The 15,253-nt window shown below is 48.5% G+C and overlaps 1 protein-coding gene across 7 annotated transcripts in view; it reads left to right on the top strand.

Moving 5' to 3' along the window:
* The window catches only part of USH1C (USH1 protein network component harmonin), a 193,797-nt gene extending 181,866 nt beyond the window's left edge, over positions 1 to 11,931 (top strand). For all 7 annotated transcript variants that reach the window (XM_063944096.1, XM_063944095.1, XM_063944097.1 and 4 more), the window contains 5 exons: positions 1,980 to 2,033; positions 2,816 to 2,915; positions 6,563 to 6,672; positions 7,183 to 7,238; positions 11,849 to 11,931. In XM_063944096.1, coding sequence (XP_063800166.1) covers positions 1,980 to 2,033; positions 2,816 to 2,915; positions 6,563 to 6,672; positions 7,183 to 7,238; positions 11,849 to 11,924 — 396 coding nt within the window. In that variant the 3' untranslated portion in view covers positions 11,925 to 11,931. The remainder of the gene's footprint in view (positions 1 to 1,979; positions 2,034 to 2,815; positions 2,916 to 6,562; positions 6,673 to 7,182; positions 7,239 to 11,848) is intronic.
* Positions 11,932 to 15,253: the final 3,322 nt, after the last annotated feature.

Genomic DNA, 15,253 nt, shown 5'->3' with positions numbered 1-15,253 from the left:
AGGCTGGGTCCGGGACAGCTGTGCCCCCAGCACCCCCCTGATGGCGGCCCTGCGGTAAAGAAGGGAGAAGCACGCTCTTGGTAGCATTCTGTACAGAAGGGAACAGCGCGCACTTGGTAGCATCCTGTACAGAAAGGAGCAGCGCACACTTCGTAGTATCTTGTACAGAAAGGAGCAGCGCGCACTTGGTAGCATCCTGTACAGAAGGGAACAGCATGCACTTAGTAGCATCCTGTACAGAAGGGAGCAGCACGCACTTGGTAGCATCCTGTACAGAAAGGAGCAGCGCACTTGGTAGCATCCTGAACAGAAAAGAGCAGCGCACTTGGTAGCATCCTGTACAGAAAGGAGCAGCGCGCACTTGGTAGCATCCTGAACAGAAAAGAGCAGCGCACTTGGTAGCATCCTGAACAGAAAGGAGCACCGTGCACTTGGTAACATCCTGTACAGAAAGGAGCAGCGCGCACTTGGTAGCATCCTGTACAGAAAGGAGCAGCGCACACTTGGTAGCATCCTGTACAGAAGGAGCAGCGCGTACTTGGTAGCATCCTGTACAGAAGGGAGCAGCGCACACTTGGTAGCATCCTGTACAGAAAGGAGCAGCGCGCACTTGGTAGCATCCTGTACAGAAAGGAGCAGCGCACTTGGTAGAATCCTGTACAGAAAGGAGCAGCGCACTTGGTAGCATCCTGAACAGAAGAGAGCAGCGCACTTTGTAGCATCCTGTACAGAAAGGAGCAGCGCGCACTTGGTAGCATCCTGTACAGAAGGGAGCAGCGCACTTGGAAGCATCATGTACAGAAGGAGCAGCGCGCACTTGTTTGCATCATGTACAGAAGGAGCAGCGCGCACTTGTTTGCATCATGTACAGAAGGAGCAGCGCGCACTTGTTTGCATCATGTACAGAAGGAGCAGCGCGCACTTGTTTGCATCCTGTACAGAATGGAGCAGCGCGCACTTGGTAGCATCCTGTACAGAAGGGAGCAGCGCACTTGGTAGCATCCTGTACAGAAGGGAGCAGCGCGCACTTGTTTGCATCCTGTACAGAGGGGAGCAGCGCACTTGTTTGCATACTGTACAGAAGGGAGCAGCGCACTTGTTTGCATCCTGTACAGAAGGGAGCATCGCGCACGTGGTAGCATCCTGTACCGAAAGGAGCAGCGCACACTTGGTAGCATCCTGTACAGAAGGGAGCAGCGCGCACTTGGTAGCATCCTGTACAGAAGGGAGCAGCGCGCACTTGGTAGCATCCTGTACAGAAGGGAGCAGCGCGCACTTGGTAGCATCCTGTACAGAAAGGAGCAGAGCGCACGTGGTAGCATCCTGTACCGAAAGGAGCAGCGCACTTAGTAGCATCCTGTACAGAAGGGAGCAGCGCACTTAGTAGCATCCTGTACAGAAGGGAGCAGCGCACTTAGTAGCATCCTGTACAGAAGGGAGCAGCGCACTTAGTAGCATCCTGTACAGAAGGGAGCAGCGCACTTAGTAGCATCCTGTACAGAAGGGAGCAGCGCACTTAGTAGCATCCTGTACAGAAGGGAGCAGCGCACTTAGTAGCATCCTGTACAGAAGGGAGCAGCGCACTTAGTAGCATCCTGTACAGAAGGGAGCAGCGCACTTAGTAGCATCCTGTACAGAAGGGAGCAGCGCACTTAGTAGCATCCTGTACAGAAGGGAGCAGCGCACTTAGTAGCATCCTGTACAGAAGGGAGCAGTGCACACTTGCTGCATAGTGGTGAGCGATGTACTCATACGGTGACAGAGCCTGTATACTGAGTTTACCCTGCATTATCATTTACTCGTCAACTATATCTCTGTCCCTGCCCGGAGAATGACGCTGTGGGGAATATAGAATTATAGTATTTGTCAAAGCACCAATAAGAAAAGGTTTGAGCACATCTATTACTATAGATATTATATATTTTCCTCATAGGTATATTGCTGTACTTGGTGTAACTTGCATTGTTTCTGTCTTATAGTTTGCACCTCAGCAGATTGCAGGGAAGGATGTACGACAACTAAGAATAAAAAAGGTAAGCTGTCACTGCATAATATACACAGACGGCGCTACAGGTGGAGTAAGCTTATGTGCAGTCTCTGCCGCTGCTAATTTCCCCAGTGGGAAAAGTGTCATTGATGAATGAAGTGAGCAGAATGCTGCAATGTCGGCTGCTGCATCTGTACAGGTGGAGCTATGTTTGTCGGACACGATTCTGGTTTATTCACATTATAACTGAGGGACCTAGATAGTAAGCCATGGAGAGAGATAAACTACCAACCACTCAGCTCCTACAGTAACGGTCATTTTTTAAACACAGTAGGAGATGTACTAAGCCTTGGAGACAGATAAAGTAACAGCCAATCGGCTCCTAACTCGCTTTTCAAACACTTCCTGTAACATGGTAGTTAGGAGCTGATTGACTGGTACTTTATCTCTCTCCTTTATCATTCTCCAAGTCTTAGTACATAGGCCCCTGAATGGGTTACGCAGATACTGATGTCCAAGACAGGAATGTCACAGTATAGAGGGTGCGTTCATGGAGTACACTGTCTGTGATGAGAACAGGGAATGTGCACATATTCCGAATATCGGATGACTGCTGCATCTGCTCTTCCACTGGAGAACATTCTGTTACTGCCGGGTGTCCTGTATTCCTGACACTCTGCTGTAATCGCTGCATCCTGGAGCTCAGAGGGTTAAACGCAGTGTGGACAGCTCATGTGATATCTGATTATATATATATATATATATATATATATATATATATATATATATATATTAGTAATGTCCTGTGCTTCTCCTTATTGGTCACAGGAGGGATCTCTGGATCTTGTGGTAGAAGGGGGCATAGAATCCCCCATTGGGAAAATCGTGATCTCTGCTATATACGACGGTGGAGCCGCTGACAATCACGGTATGTTACTTAATTTATTGTATCATAATTGATAGGGGGTCGCCACCTGTTATATAATGTATGTATACAGTTTGCTTTTCATTTGAATTTTTCAACTGCCGTATGGATGAAGGGTCTGACTCAGGTTGGATTGCAAATTCTGCTAAGTAGCAGAATTTGCAATCCTTGTGAACGCATGCTGACCGCCGCCCCCACCCCCCTCGATCAAGCAAAAATTGCAATCGCATCGCAATTTCTGCTTGATCGTAGAAATGAGGGTTGCCTCCTGCCGGTGCAGCTTGGCTGCGCCTGCAGGAGGTCCGCCGCCATCTTTCTGATCCCGGCGTCTGTGTGTGATGTCATGCAGCTGCCGCGATCATGCCCACGATCACGCCACCACGCCCCCGTTTTGATGCCACACCCCTGCAACGCTCCGCCTCCGCCTGGGAAACGGATCATTGCCGCCCCCTCCCTCCCAGCTAACTCCTCTGCCTGATTGGCAGGCAGAGGCTTCGCATTTTCTGCGGGCGCCCACAGAAAATGTGTCCCACATCCTTTTCGTAATTTTTGCGGTTGGATCGCTTACTGTGATCCAACCTGAATCGGGCCCGAAATACAGTAAAAGCTGTTATATTATCCGCTTTATTAGGGCGAGTGTAACATTAGCTTCACATCTGCGTTATATTGTCAGATGTACTAAGGTGATGATAAGAAGAAGGTGTGACAGGACGGTTCCGTATGAAAGCACTCACCGCTTTTGCGTCCCGTCTCCTGTGCACAGAATGGAAGGTCAGGTCACACGGGACCTGGCCACATAGGGGATTCCCGCTTACCGTCAGTAACCGCCTGTTACTGACTCCACCCACTGCGCTGTGGGCGGGTTTATGCTGCCACCACCAAACTCCTAACCTGCCGTGGCGTTTGGAACCACGGTTCTGCTCTGTATGTGCCGACGCACTGCCTTACCACACCTGTGTGGTGTTGACGAATCCCCACTAGCCACTTGCTAGGCCTCTACCGGTAGCTGGCGGAAGGCGGAACTTGGAGACGTTAGGTGCTTCCCTGGACAGCCGTAGGACGGGGCTATGTTTGGCATAACCCTGTAGGTCACAAGATGAAGCAATCTTCTTGAGGCAGATGAGATGTTTATTTGCTCAATAATAGCCTTAAAAAAGACTCTTCCCTATTGCTAGGGGCAACAGCATACAGCAAGATGTTCCAGCAGAATAAAGATGGTACAATACAATACACTCTGGAGGCACGCAGGCATCCTTTTTATGTCATTTTTCCACACAGTACAACAGGGGGTCATGTCCTCCCTGAGCCCTTTCTATCCAATCAGGATATTTTACAAACTACCAATAAATAAATTACATTTCAAAAGGAGATAAGTGCAATAAAACAATATCCTCCTTCCTGTCACCCAGACAACGTTTGGTATCAGATTAACATTCACTATTGATAAATTTATCACATAGCTTCAAAATACAAATGTTTCTGTCTCATTCACATCTCCAGGCAAACCCAGTGTTTGAGATTACAACAGGAAAGGCTACAATACAAACAAACAGTCTTCCTTCCTGCATCTGCCATTCAGGGTTCGTATATCAATTAAATCAGGTACATGAAACAGGTTCCAAGCCCATAGACCCCGTGATTAGCATCTTTCTCTAAGGAACTTACACATCAAAAGGTTTTGTCATTCACACCTCTCTGCTAGGACAGGGCCATTAGCATGCCACTTCCTACTGACAGGAGATGATTATTCAGACAGCTATAGTAACTGCATATTTCCTTTAAATACATTTCATTTAAACACGTGTTTCCCTTTAAATATACACTGCGCCTGTGCCCTGCACAGGCTCCACATACCCAGGCACTGTAGTGCCTTATAGCACAATATATATATATATTACATTTGTAAACATTTTAAACACCTGGCGCCTAGCGCCCTATACATTTAAAATTGGCGCCAAGCGCCCATTGTCCCCATAATGGCGCCGGGCACTAGGGGTTAACCCCTTCAGTGCCATGGCCACCATTACACGTGTGGCTGGTTAGTCTCTCCGGTCACAGAAGGATTTAACACCAAACTGTTACTATATCTAAGGGGGTCATTCCGACCCGATCGCGTGCTGCGCTTCTTCGCAGCCGTGCGATCGGGTCGGAACTGTGCATGCGCTGTGGCTGCATTGCGCAGGCGCGTCGTTGCCCGGTTCCGGCTGTCGCCGGGCAGCGACGCCGCTGACGAAGAAAGCGGTCACAGCGGCGCCCGCAAGAAGATTGACAGGAGGAAGGCGGAACCGGGCGTCAACTCACCGTTTTCTGGGCGTGGAGATCCAAACGCAGGTGCGTCGAGGCGTTTGGAGAGCGGATGTCTGACGTCAATTCCAGGACCTGCAACGCTGGATTGATCGCACAGGGTAAGTAACTCATACCCTGGTCTTGTTCTAAACAAAATTTTTTTAGCATAGTAGGGCTGCACAAGTGATCACAGCCTTGCTATGCTAAAATACACTTCCCCCCCCCCATAGGCGGCGTCTAGTTGATCGCACGGGCTGCAAAAAGTTGTTCTCTTGGGCGTTAAATGTGTCCATTATTTATACCAGAAAACCACAAATGATAAAAAACAGTATTCAGTCGCTAAGTCACCTGTCCAACAGTCATCCTTCGTAAGCATTGACAGATGTCCATGCTACAATGACGACATTTCCTTTAGCCGTAGGGTGACTTACCGTTAAGGTTACAACCATGTTGACATATTGAAGGTCAACACGTTGTCTACGTAAAATGTCAAACCGCAGCACACTAGTATTGGCAAATAATCTGGGAGCTACTGTCTGCAGATTTCTGTAGAGAAGCCCCTCACAGCGATGTCCTCCTGCCCACTTTGGCAGAGTGGTAGCACCGCCGGGGCAGCTGATGCGCCACAGGCCACCAGAAAGAGGTCTATCCTGTAAGTGATCTTTACCTATCCAGGTTAGTCTAGAGTTAGTGACCGTTTACTGCAGACAGTAAGGAATGAGACCAGGGAGCAGGGGAGTGAACACAACGAAGCAGCTAGAGATGGAACTATTTATCACACCCGGTCTGGTGCTGAACATGTTACTTATCTTATTGGGTTTGATTCTGAGTCTGATGCGATGTCGGATGCAGTGGAGTCACAGTGGTGTTTGAGATGAATAAATTTCTTAAAAATGTATTGGGCATTACTGGGTAGTGACGTGGAGGTGGCTATGGGGACACACAGAGATGGTCTGTCTTATGAGAGTTGTATGGGAATAACTAAAGGCCCCCATACATCTGCAACAAATTGACGCAATTTCCTGATCCCCCGACGCCTGGTTCCAGGGAACCAGGAATATTCAACAGTCGGGATCGGCAAATTAGGAATTTTTAACATGTAGAATTTCCCAGATTCCCTGACGGATTGATGATCCACGGTTTCAGTTGACGAATCGGGGGACACAGCGGCTAGAGGTATGGTGGCCTTTAGGCGCATTTTCTGCCAACTCTACATGACGCTCGTTCTGTTACGGTTCTTCCTGATTGTACAGTTACTGACTGTACAATCATTATACAGCAATGTGTTCATTATACAGCAATGTTACACAATGATTCCACCGCTTTCCAGTCATTACACTAGAGTCATTTATTTTCTGTTTCAGGCGGGATTGTGAGAGGGGACGAGATTTTGGCTGTGAATGGGAAGATTCTAACTGATGTGACGTTATCTGAAGCGCAATCGACGCTGGCGAAAGCCTGGAATTCAGGAGGGGTATGTTCTGTCCCCACCGAGACAGCTTTCTTATCCACCCTTAACTAAATATATAGACTATTACCTGTTAGATACAAAGGGGGGTATTCAATTCAAGTCGGAACTGCCGTCTTGTAGGAGAGACTGCAGTTTCCCACTTTTTTAGGTCGGATTGTGTTCCTACCTATTCAATCGGGCTACTGTTTTTCTGACAGGTCGGCAATTTCCGACTTGACGGAAAACACGTGGATCGGCTGATTAGCCGTGGATCCACGTGTTTTGTTGAATTCGCGGACAAACCCGACAGGTTTTAGCCCCGTTTCCGACAATGTCAGACCGACTTTAAAAAAAAAAGTCAGATTGACATTATCAAGAACGGCTAAATTGCTCATTGAATACCGAAATGTCAGATCCTTTCCGACGGAAGATGTCCGACATCAATTGAATACCCCCAAAGTGTCTTTCTTATCTACTGATACCTATGTATATAGAATATTAGGCGTTATATATAAACAATGTGTCTTTCTCCAGGACTGGATAGATCTGGTCATAGCAGTCTCACCACCAAAGGAATATGATGATGAGGTGTAAGTACCCAGTAGTTATTACTAATTCCATCCATCTGTCAGAACTGGTGGGGTCCTGTGACTGGGGGGTGGTAAGATTGAAAAGATTCGTTTTAAGCACATATCTTAAGGCCGGTGAGAGTCTAATAGATTCTGGGAGAGCGTCCCAGAGGTTGGGAGCAGCCTGGGAAACATCCTGAAAGTATTAGTCTGTTTAAGGCTCACCTTAAATGTAACATTCTGCAGTGTATCCGTACGGCCCAGAAGCAACGCTGTGCTTGTCGGCACTCCTATGGAGTCACTGCCATGTGGCGTTTTTATCTTCTCACCCTTTTGCTGAGGGTTTTGTCCAGGAGCTCTAGTTTCCTGCCAAACTCCAAAGACTGGTAGGCTAATAGGCAGCTGACAATATGGACCTCAGTAAACAATGGGATTCTTGTAGTTCAGTGAGGGGACATTGGAACACCATGGGGTATAGAGTGTTGTTGCAGGGAGCTTGGGAATTTTAAATCTACCAGCAAAGAGAGCAAGCTCCTACCCCTCCATACCCCTAGTGACTGCCCTGGAACTTTAGCTTTGCCTAAGAAATCCCCATCGGAGAGGCCAGGAGTACAGAACAAGAAGAAGATGAGAAAAACAGAGTTCTCTAAGGAAAACAAGAGCTGGAATACAAACAAACTGCATAAAGAGAGGAGGGCAGCCAGTCGCCCACAATGGACTGAGAAAACTACACAACAGGGTCCTTGTTCCGTACCAGCGGGCTCCAACTGATATGGTGCAGAGTGCTCTCTTATGATCAGGCCCGGGTAAGCCTGGCAAATTGTCAAAGTAATCTACCTGGCATTTTTCTGTATGGAAGCCGCCCAACGTCTCTTGAGAACTTTGAAAAGAACCAACAGATCATCTGTCTGGTGCAAGTCCTGAATCCTGTGGACATAGACTCTCAATGCCCTGACCACTTCCAGAGAATATAGAGAGTCCTCTTCTTCTGGGGACTTATCTCTAACTAAATTCAGGACCACAGGGTCTTGTTTCAGATGGAACATAAAGACCACCATGGTTGTCTTCAAGGAAATGAAGAAGGTAGACCTCCAATACTTCCATATCTGTGAGAGACTTTGTATGCTGCTACAATGCCAATAATTCAGGAAAGAGTAGGAAAGTACTGGCACAACTACCCGTGGCGGAGCGTCTGAGTCATGCCAATCATCTCACGTCATATGGCGCAAAAACGCTGGGTGAATGAGAACACACCTGTAGCTAACAAGAATGCAGACGTCCATAGAAATGAAGACACGTTGCTTAGACTCTGAGAAAGAAACCGCATATGCTGTTCAGTGCTTCATTATGCCATACATTTAAATTACTATTGCTACAGATGCTTCCTCGTACGAGGCACCAGTGCAACTCTGCTAGCGAAGTGGTTTTTGCTGAAAATGTATCTTAGCCGCAACACAATGTGACTAGGACGCACCAGGAGACTGTGCTGATTAATGTGATATCTGACACTTGTATATTGTGTGCATCTGAGTCTGTATACGGAGCAGAACAGAACTTGTATTGGAAAAAGCTACTGCTGCTACATGCTAGCAGGGTCTCACAGGATATGGCGTGCCGAGAGGGGCTGTTTGGTGCGACTGCAGCAGTGATGTGTTAGGATACATCTCTACATACCCTCGGTGCTCAGGGAACATGAATGCAACTATTGTCTGTAACATAAGCAAAGAATGGATTCAACAAAGCTCACCAATTCACTACTAATAGCGCTTTAGTCATACATCAGAGCCGCATGCACAGTTTCACATCCCTCAGAGACTAGGGCCAATATTTACTAAAAATCCGAGTTTTGCCGATTTGTGTTTTTTTTTCTAAGTCCCAATCCGGGAATTCACTAAGCAGAAAACTCGGCAGTGTCTGGTCTATTTGTAATGGTTTGATTGGCAAAGTTCTGAAATACGAATGAATAGACCATCGGTCAAACGCGGCTGTTATTTCATACAATACGGATGTTCCCTATTCATTCGTATTTGGGCGTTAGTCTCTGAGTGCTCAAGTGCGCGTCTATTTTTTTGCGAATCGTTAAAAAAAGCAGCAAAAAAAATAGACCTGCTTTTTCCAGTCGAGTTTGGATAACTATGCACGGATCAGTGAGATCTGTGCATGGTTATCTATGGGAAAGGGTCTGTTTAGTGTAAAAACAGAAAAAAAAATTGCGTGGGGTCCCCCCTCCTAAGCATAACCAGCCTCGGGCTCTTTGAGCCGGTCCTGGTTGAAAAAATATGGGGGGGGGGGAATGACAGGGGTTCCCCCATATTTCATCAACCAGCACCGGGCTCTGCGCCTGGTCCTGGTTCCAAAAATACGGGGGGAAAAAAAGCGTAGGGGTCCCCCGTATTTTTAAAACCAGCACCGGGCTCCACTAGCCAGGTACATAATGCCACAGCCGGGGGACACTTTTATAGTGGTCCCTGCGGCCCTGGCATTACATACCCAACTAGTCACCCCTGGCCGGGGTACCCTGGAGGAGTGGGAACCCCTTAAATCAAGGGGTCCCCCCCCTCCAGCCACCCAAGGGCCAGGGGTGAAGCCCGAGGCTGCGCCCCCCCCCCCATCCAAGGGCGGCGGATGGGGGGCTGATAGCCTTGTGTACAAAATGTGATTATTGTTTTTAGTAGCAGTACTACAAGTCCCAGCAAGCCTCCCCCGCAAGCTGGTACTTGGAGAACCACAAGTACCAGCATGTGGTGGAAAACCTGGGCCGCTGGTACCTGTAGTACTACTACTAAAAAAATACCCCCAAAAAAACAGGACACACACACCGTGAAAGTATAAGTTTATTACATACATGCACACCTCCATACATACTTACCTATGTTCCCACGAGGCTCGGTCGTCTTCTCCCTGAAGAATCCTTGGGGTACCTGTGAAAAAAATTATACTCACATAATCCAGTGTAGATTCTGTCCTTTGTATAATCCACGTACTTGGCAAAACAAAAAAACGGAAACCCGACCACGCACTGAAAGGGGTCCCATATTTACACATGGGACCCCTTTCCCCGACTGCCAGGACCGCAAAGTTCCCACCATTGGATACAATGGAGCGCATAGGCACTACATTGTATCTCTGCCGTGTGCTGCCTCACAGACACTACAGGAGCACACAGCCAATCAGGAGAGTGCCACGACGTGGCGCTCCCTGATTGGCTGAAGGGACCCTCTTAGACAGGAGTCAGGGGGGGTCCTGGCAGTCGGGGAAAGGGGTCCCATGTGTAAACATGGGACCCTTTCAGTGCGTGGTCGGGTTTCCGTTTTTTTGTTTTGCCAAGTACGTGGATTATACAAAGGACAGAATCTACACTGGATTATGTGAGTATAATTTTTTTCACAGGTCCCCCAAGGATTCTACATGGAGAAGAACCTCGTGGGAACATAGGTAAGTATGTATGTATGTATGGAGGTGTGCATGTATGTAATAAACTTATACTTTCACGGTGTGTGTGTCCTGTTTTTTTGGAGGTATTTTTTTAGTAGTAGCACTACAGGTACCAGCGGCCCAGGTTTTCCACCGCATGCTGGTACTTGTGGTTCTCCAAGTACCAGCTTGCGGGGGAGGCTTGCTGGGACTTGTAGACTGCTACTAAAAACAATATTCACATTTTTTACACTTGGCTATCAGCCCCCCATCTGCCGCCCTTGGATGGGGGGGACAGCCTCGGGCTTCACCCGTGGCCCTTGGGTGGCTGGAGGGGGGAACCCCTTGATTTAAGGGGTACCCACTCCTTCAGGGTACCCCGGCCACGGGTGACTAGTTGGGTATGTAATACCAGGGCCGCAAGGACCACTATAAAAGTGTCCCCCAGCTGTGACATTATGTACCTGGCTAGTGGAGCCCGGTGCTGGTTTTGAAAATACGGGGGACCCCTACGCTTTTTGTCCCCCGTATTTTTGGAACCAGGACCAGGCGCAGAGCCCGGTGCTGGTTGATGAAATATGGGGGAACCCCTGTCATTCCCCCCCCCCCATATTTTTTCAACCAGGACCGGCTCAAAGAGCCCGAGGCTGGTTGTGCTTAGGAGGGGGGACCCCACGCAATTTTTTTCTGAATTTTAAAGACTTTAAACACCTTTTTAAGGTACACAATGAAGCCCTGCACGGATCTCACAGATCCGTCCGGGATTCCTTGTGTTTTGTCAGGCAGTGTTTTACTCATCACTCCCGTAAAACACTGCCTGACATTACGAATCACATCGACATTGGAAAATACGAATTGTGAAAAGTCGGCAGCTTAGTGAATGACCGTATCAGGATTCAAAAAGTTGCAGTAAAATGCACCCGGTACCATTCGAGATCAAACACCCTTCAAAACGGCCAAAACACGAATCTTTGAACAACTTTGATTTGTTCATGAGGTTGTCAAAATGTCATCCACAACATTTATAATATGATCAGCGTTTATGGCACATGTGCAACTGAGTAAAGCATCTGATATTTTGGGGTTAACTGTCCTTTGAAGGGTCCGATATTAGCTGGTCTCTTAGAATGGATTTATCATCTTGCACTTCTTACTGAGATGTAGCCGTACATTGTGGCTCCTGCATCATAAACCTGTCTTGTGTTTTCTCTATTCAGCGCTCCTTCAGACAGTGAGCTGTTTGGGAACAGTGATTCTGTATATAGACCTGGCTTTCTGCTGCAGCTGCAATAACTGCGAGTAAGGAGGTGCAAGTTAGGGTGTGATCTCTGCTCATATTGTATGGTGCATGATGGAGCCGCAGGTTACTGTGTGCGATCGCATGGCACAGTGTGATGGATGATAGAGAGGTCATCTCTGCAAATATTGCATGGCGCAGTGTGACACAGGTTACAGTGTGTGATCTCTGCTCGGATCACACCTCACAGTGATGGATGAGAGACATAGGTTACAGTCTCAGTATCGCAGTGTACAGTAGGAGCAGAGGCTACACACTATTATCTGCATCTCTATTGCATGGTGCTTTGTAACTGACATAGATCACAGTTTGATAGCTAAGTATCGCATTGTGGAGAGGCAGGCTACAGTGTGTTCTCTAATCAGCACATGGTGCAGTGTGATGGATGGTAGAGACACAGGATACAGCGTGTTCCCATATCACATGGGGTGGTCTTCAGTTTGCCGGCTCTCGGGGTCCCGGCGCCCAGTATACCAGCGCCGGAATCCCGACAGCCGGCATACCGACAAAGTTTCTCCCTCTTGGGGGTCCACGACCTCCCTGGGGGGAGAATAGATACGCGCGCCACCGTGCCCGCATCGTGGCGAGCGCAGCGAGCCCGCATGGGGCTCATTTGCGCTCACCACGCTGTTGGTATGCCGGCGGTCGGGATTTGCTGTGCGTCGGGACCCCGACAGCCAACATACCATAATACACCCACCACATGGTGCAGTGTGACGGATGGTAGAGACACAGGATACAGTGTGTTCTCATATCACATGGTGCAGTGTGATGGATGGTAGAGACACAGGATACAGTGTGTTCTCATATCACATGGTGCAGTGTGATGGATGGTAGAGACACAGGATACAGTGTGTTCTCATATCACATGGTGCAGTGTGATGGATGGTAGAGACACAGGATACAGTGTGTTCTCATATCACATGGTGCAGTGTGATGGATGGTAGAGACACAGGATACAGCGTGTTCCCATATCACATGGTGCAGTGTGACGGATGGTAGAGACACAGGATACAGTGTGTTCTCATATCACATGGTGCAGTGTGACGGATGGTTGAGACGCAGGATACAGTGTGTTCTCATATCACATGATTCGCTGTGACGGATGGTAGAGACTCTGGTTACAGTGTGTTCTCATGTCACATGGTGCAGTCTGACGAATGGTAAAGACGCAGGATACAGTGTGTTTTCATATCACATGATGCAGTTTGACGGATGGTAGAGATGTAGGTTACAGTGTGTTCTCATATCACATGGTGCAGTGTGACGAATGGTAGAGACGCAGGATACAGTGTGTTCTCATATCACATGGTGCAGTGTGATGGATGGTAGAGAGTGAGACACAGGATACAGTGTGTTCTCATATCACATGGTGCAGTGTGACGGATGGTAGAGACGCAGGATACAGTGTGTTCTCGGATCACATGGTGCAGTCTGACGAATGGTAGAGACACAGGATACAGTGTGTTCTCATATCACATGGTGCAGTGTGACGGATGGTAGAGATGTAGGTTACAGTGTGTTCTCATATCACATGGTGCAGCGTGCAGTGTGACGGATGGTAGAGATGTAGGTTACAGTGTGTTCTCATATCACATGGTGCAGCGTGCAGTGTGACGGATGGTAGCGACACAGGATACAGTGTGTTCTCATATCACATGGTGCAGCGTGCAGTGTGACAGATGGTAGAGACTCAGGTTACAGTGTGTTCTCATATCACATGGTGCAGAGTGGCATATAGCAGAGACGTTGGTTACAGTGTGTTCTCATATAGCATGGTGCAGTGTGACTGATGTTATAGACGTAGGTTACAGTGTGTTCTCATATCACATGGTGCAGAGTGGCATATGGCAAAGACGTTGGTTACAGTGTGTTCTCATATAGCATGGTGCAGTGTGACTGATGTTATAGACGTAGGTTACAGTGTGTTCTCATGTCACATGGGGGATAATTCAGACCTGATCGTAGTAGAGATGAGCGGGTTCGGATTTACTCGGTTCTTAACGCCAGAATTATTGCAAGTTCTTTTTCTCTAACGTCCTAGTGGATGCTGGGGACTCCGTAAGGACCATGGGGAATAGACGGGCTCCGCAGGAGACTGGGCACTCTAAGAAAGATTTAGTACTACTGGTGTGCACTGGCTCCTCCCTCTATGCCCCTCCTCCAGACCTCAGTTAGAATCTGTGCCCAGACAGAGCTGGGTGCATTTTAGTGAGCTCTCCTGAGCTTGCTAATAAGAAAGTATTTTAGTTAGGTTTTTTATTTTCAGAGAGCTTCTGCTGGCAACAGACTCTCTGCGACGTGGGACTGAGGGGAGAGAAGCAAACCTACTAACTGCGGCTAGGTTGCGCTTCTTAGGCTACTGGACACCATTAGCTCCAGAGGGATCGAACACAGGAACCTAACCTTGGTCGTCCGTTCCCGGAGCCGCGCCGCCGTCCCCCTCGCAGAGCCAGAAGACAGAAGCCGGCGGGTTGAAGCAAGAAGACGTCAAAATCGGCGGCAGAAGACTCCTGTCTTCATATGAGGTAGCGCACAGCACTGCAGCTGTGCGCCATTGCGCCCACACTAACCCACACACTCCGGTCACTGTAGGGTGCAGGGGGGGCACCCTGGGCAGCAATTAAGTACCTCCTGGCAAAAGCAGCATATATACAGCTGGGCACTGTTATATGCATGAGCCCCCGCCATTAATTTCACACAAAATCGCGGGACAGAAGCCCGCCGCTGAGGGGGCGGGGCCTTCTTCCTCAGCACTCACCAGCGCCATTTTCTCTCCACGGCTCCGCTGAGAGGAAGCTCCCCAGGCTCTCCCCTGCAGACTCACGGTAGAAAGGGTAAAAAGAGAGGGGGGGCACATAAATTTAGCGCATTAATCATATATACAGCAGCTACTGGGTAAACACTAAGTTACTGTGTGATTCCTGGGTCATATAGCGCTGGGGTGTGTGCTGGCATACTCTCTCTGTGTCTCTCCAAAAGGCCTTGTGGGGGTCCTGTCCTCATATAGAGCATCTCCTGTGTGTGTGGTGTGTCGGTACGCGTGTGTCGTCATGCTTGACGAAGAGGGCTATGTGGAGGCAGAGCAAGTGCAGATGAATGACGTGTCTCCGCCGACGGCGCCGACACCTGATTGGATGGATATGTGGAAGGTGTTAAATGATAATGTAAACTCCTTGCATAAAAGGTTGGATAAAGCTGATGCCTTGGGACAGTCGGGGTCTCAGCCCATGCCTGATCCTACAGCGCAAAGGCCGTCAGGGTCTCAGAAGCGCCCACTATCCAAAATTGTTGACACAGATATCGACACGGATTCTGACTCCAG

Source organism: Pseudophryne corroboree, chromosome 11, assembly GCF_028390025.1.
Source record: "Pseudophryne corroboree isolate aPseCor3 chromosome 11, aPseCor3.hap2, whole genome shotgun sequence".
NCBI lineage: Eukaryota > Metazoa > Chordata > Amphibia > Anura > Myobatrachidae > Pseudophryne > Pseudophryne corroboree.
The sequence above is the reverse complement of the archived record's forward strand: the minus strand, read 5'-3'. Positions and strand labels throughout refer to the sequence as shown.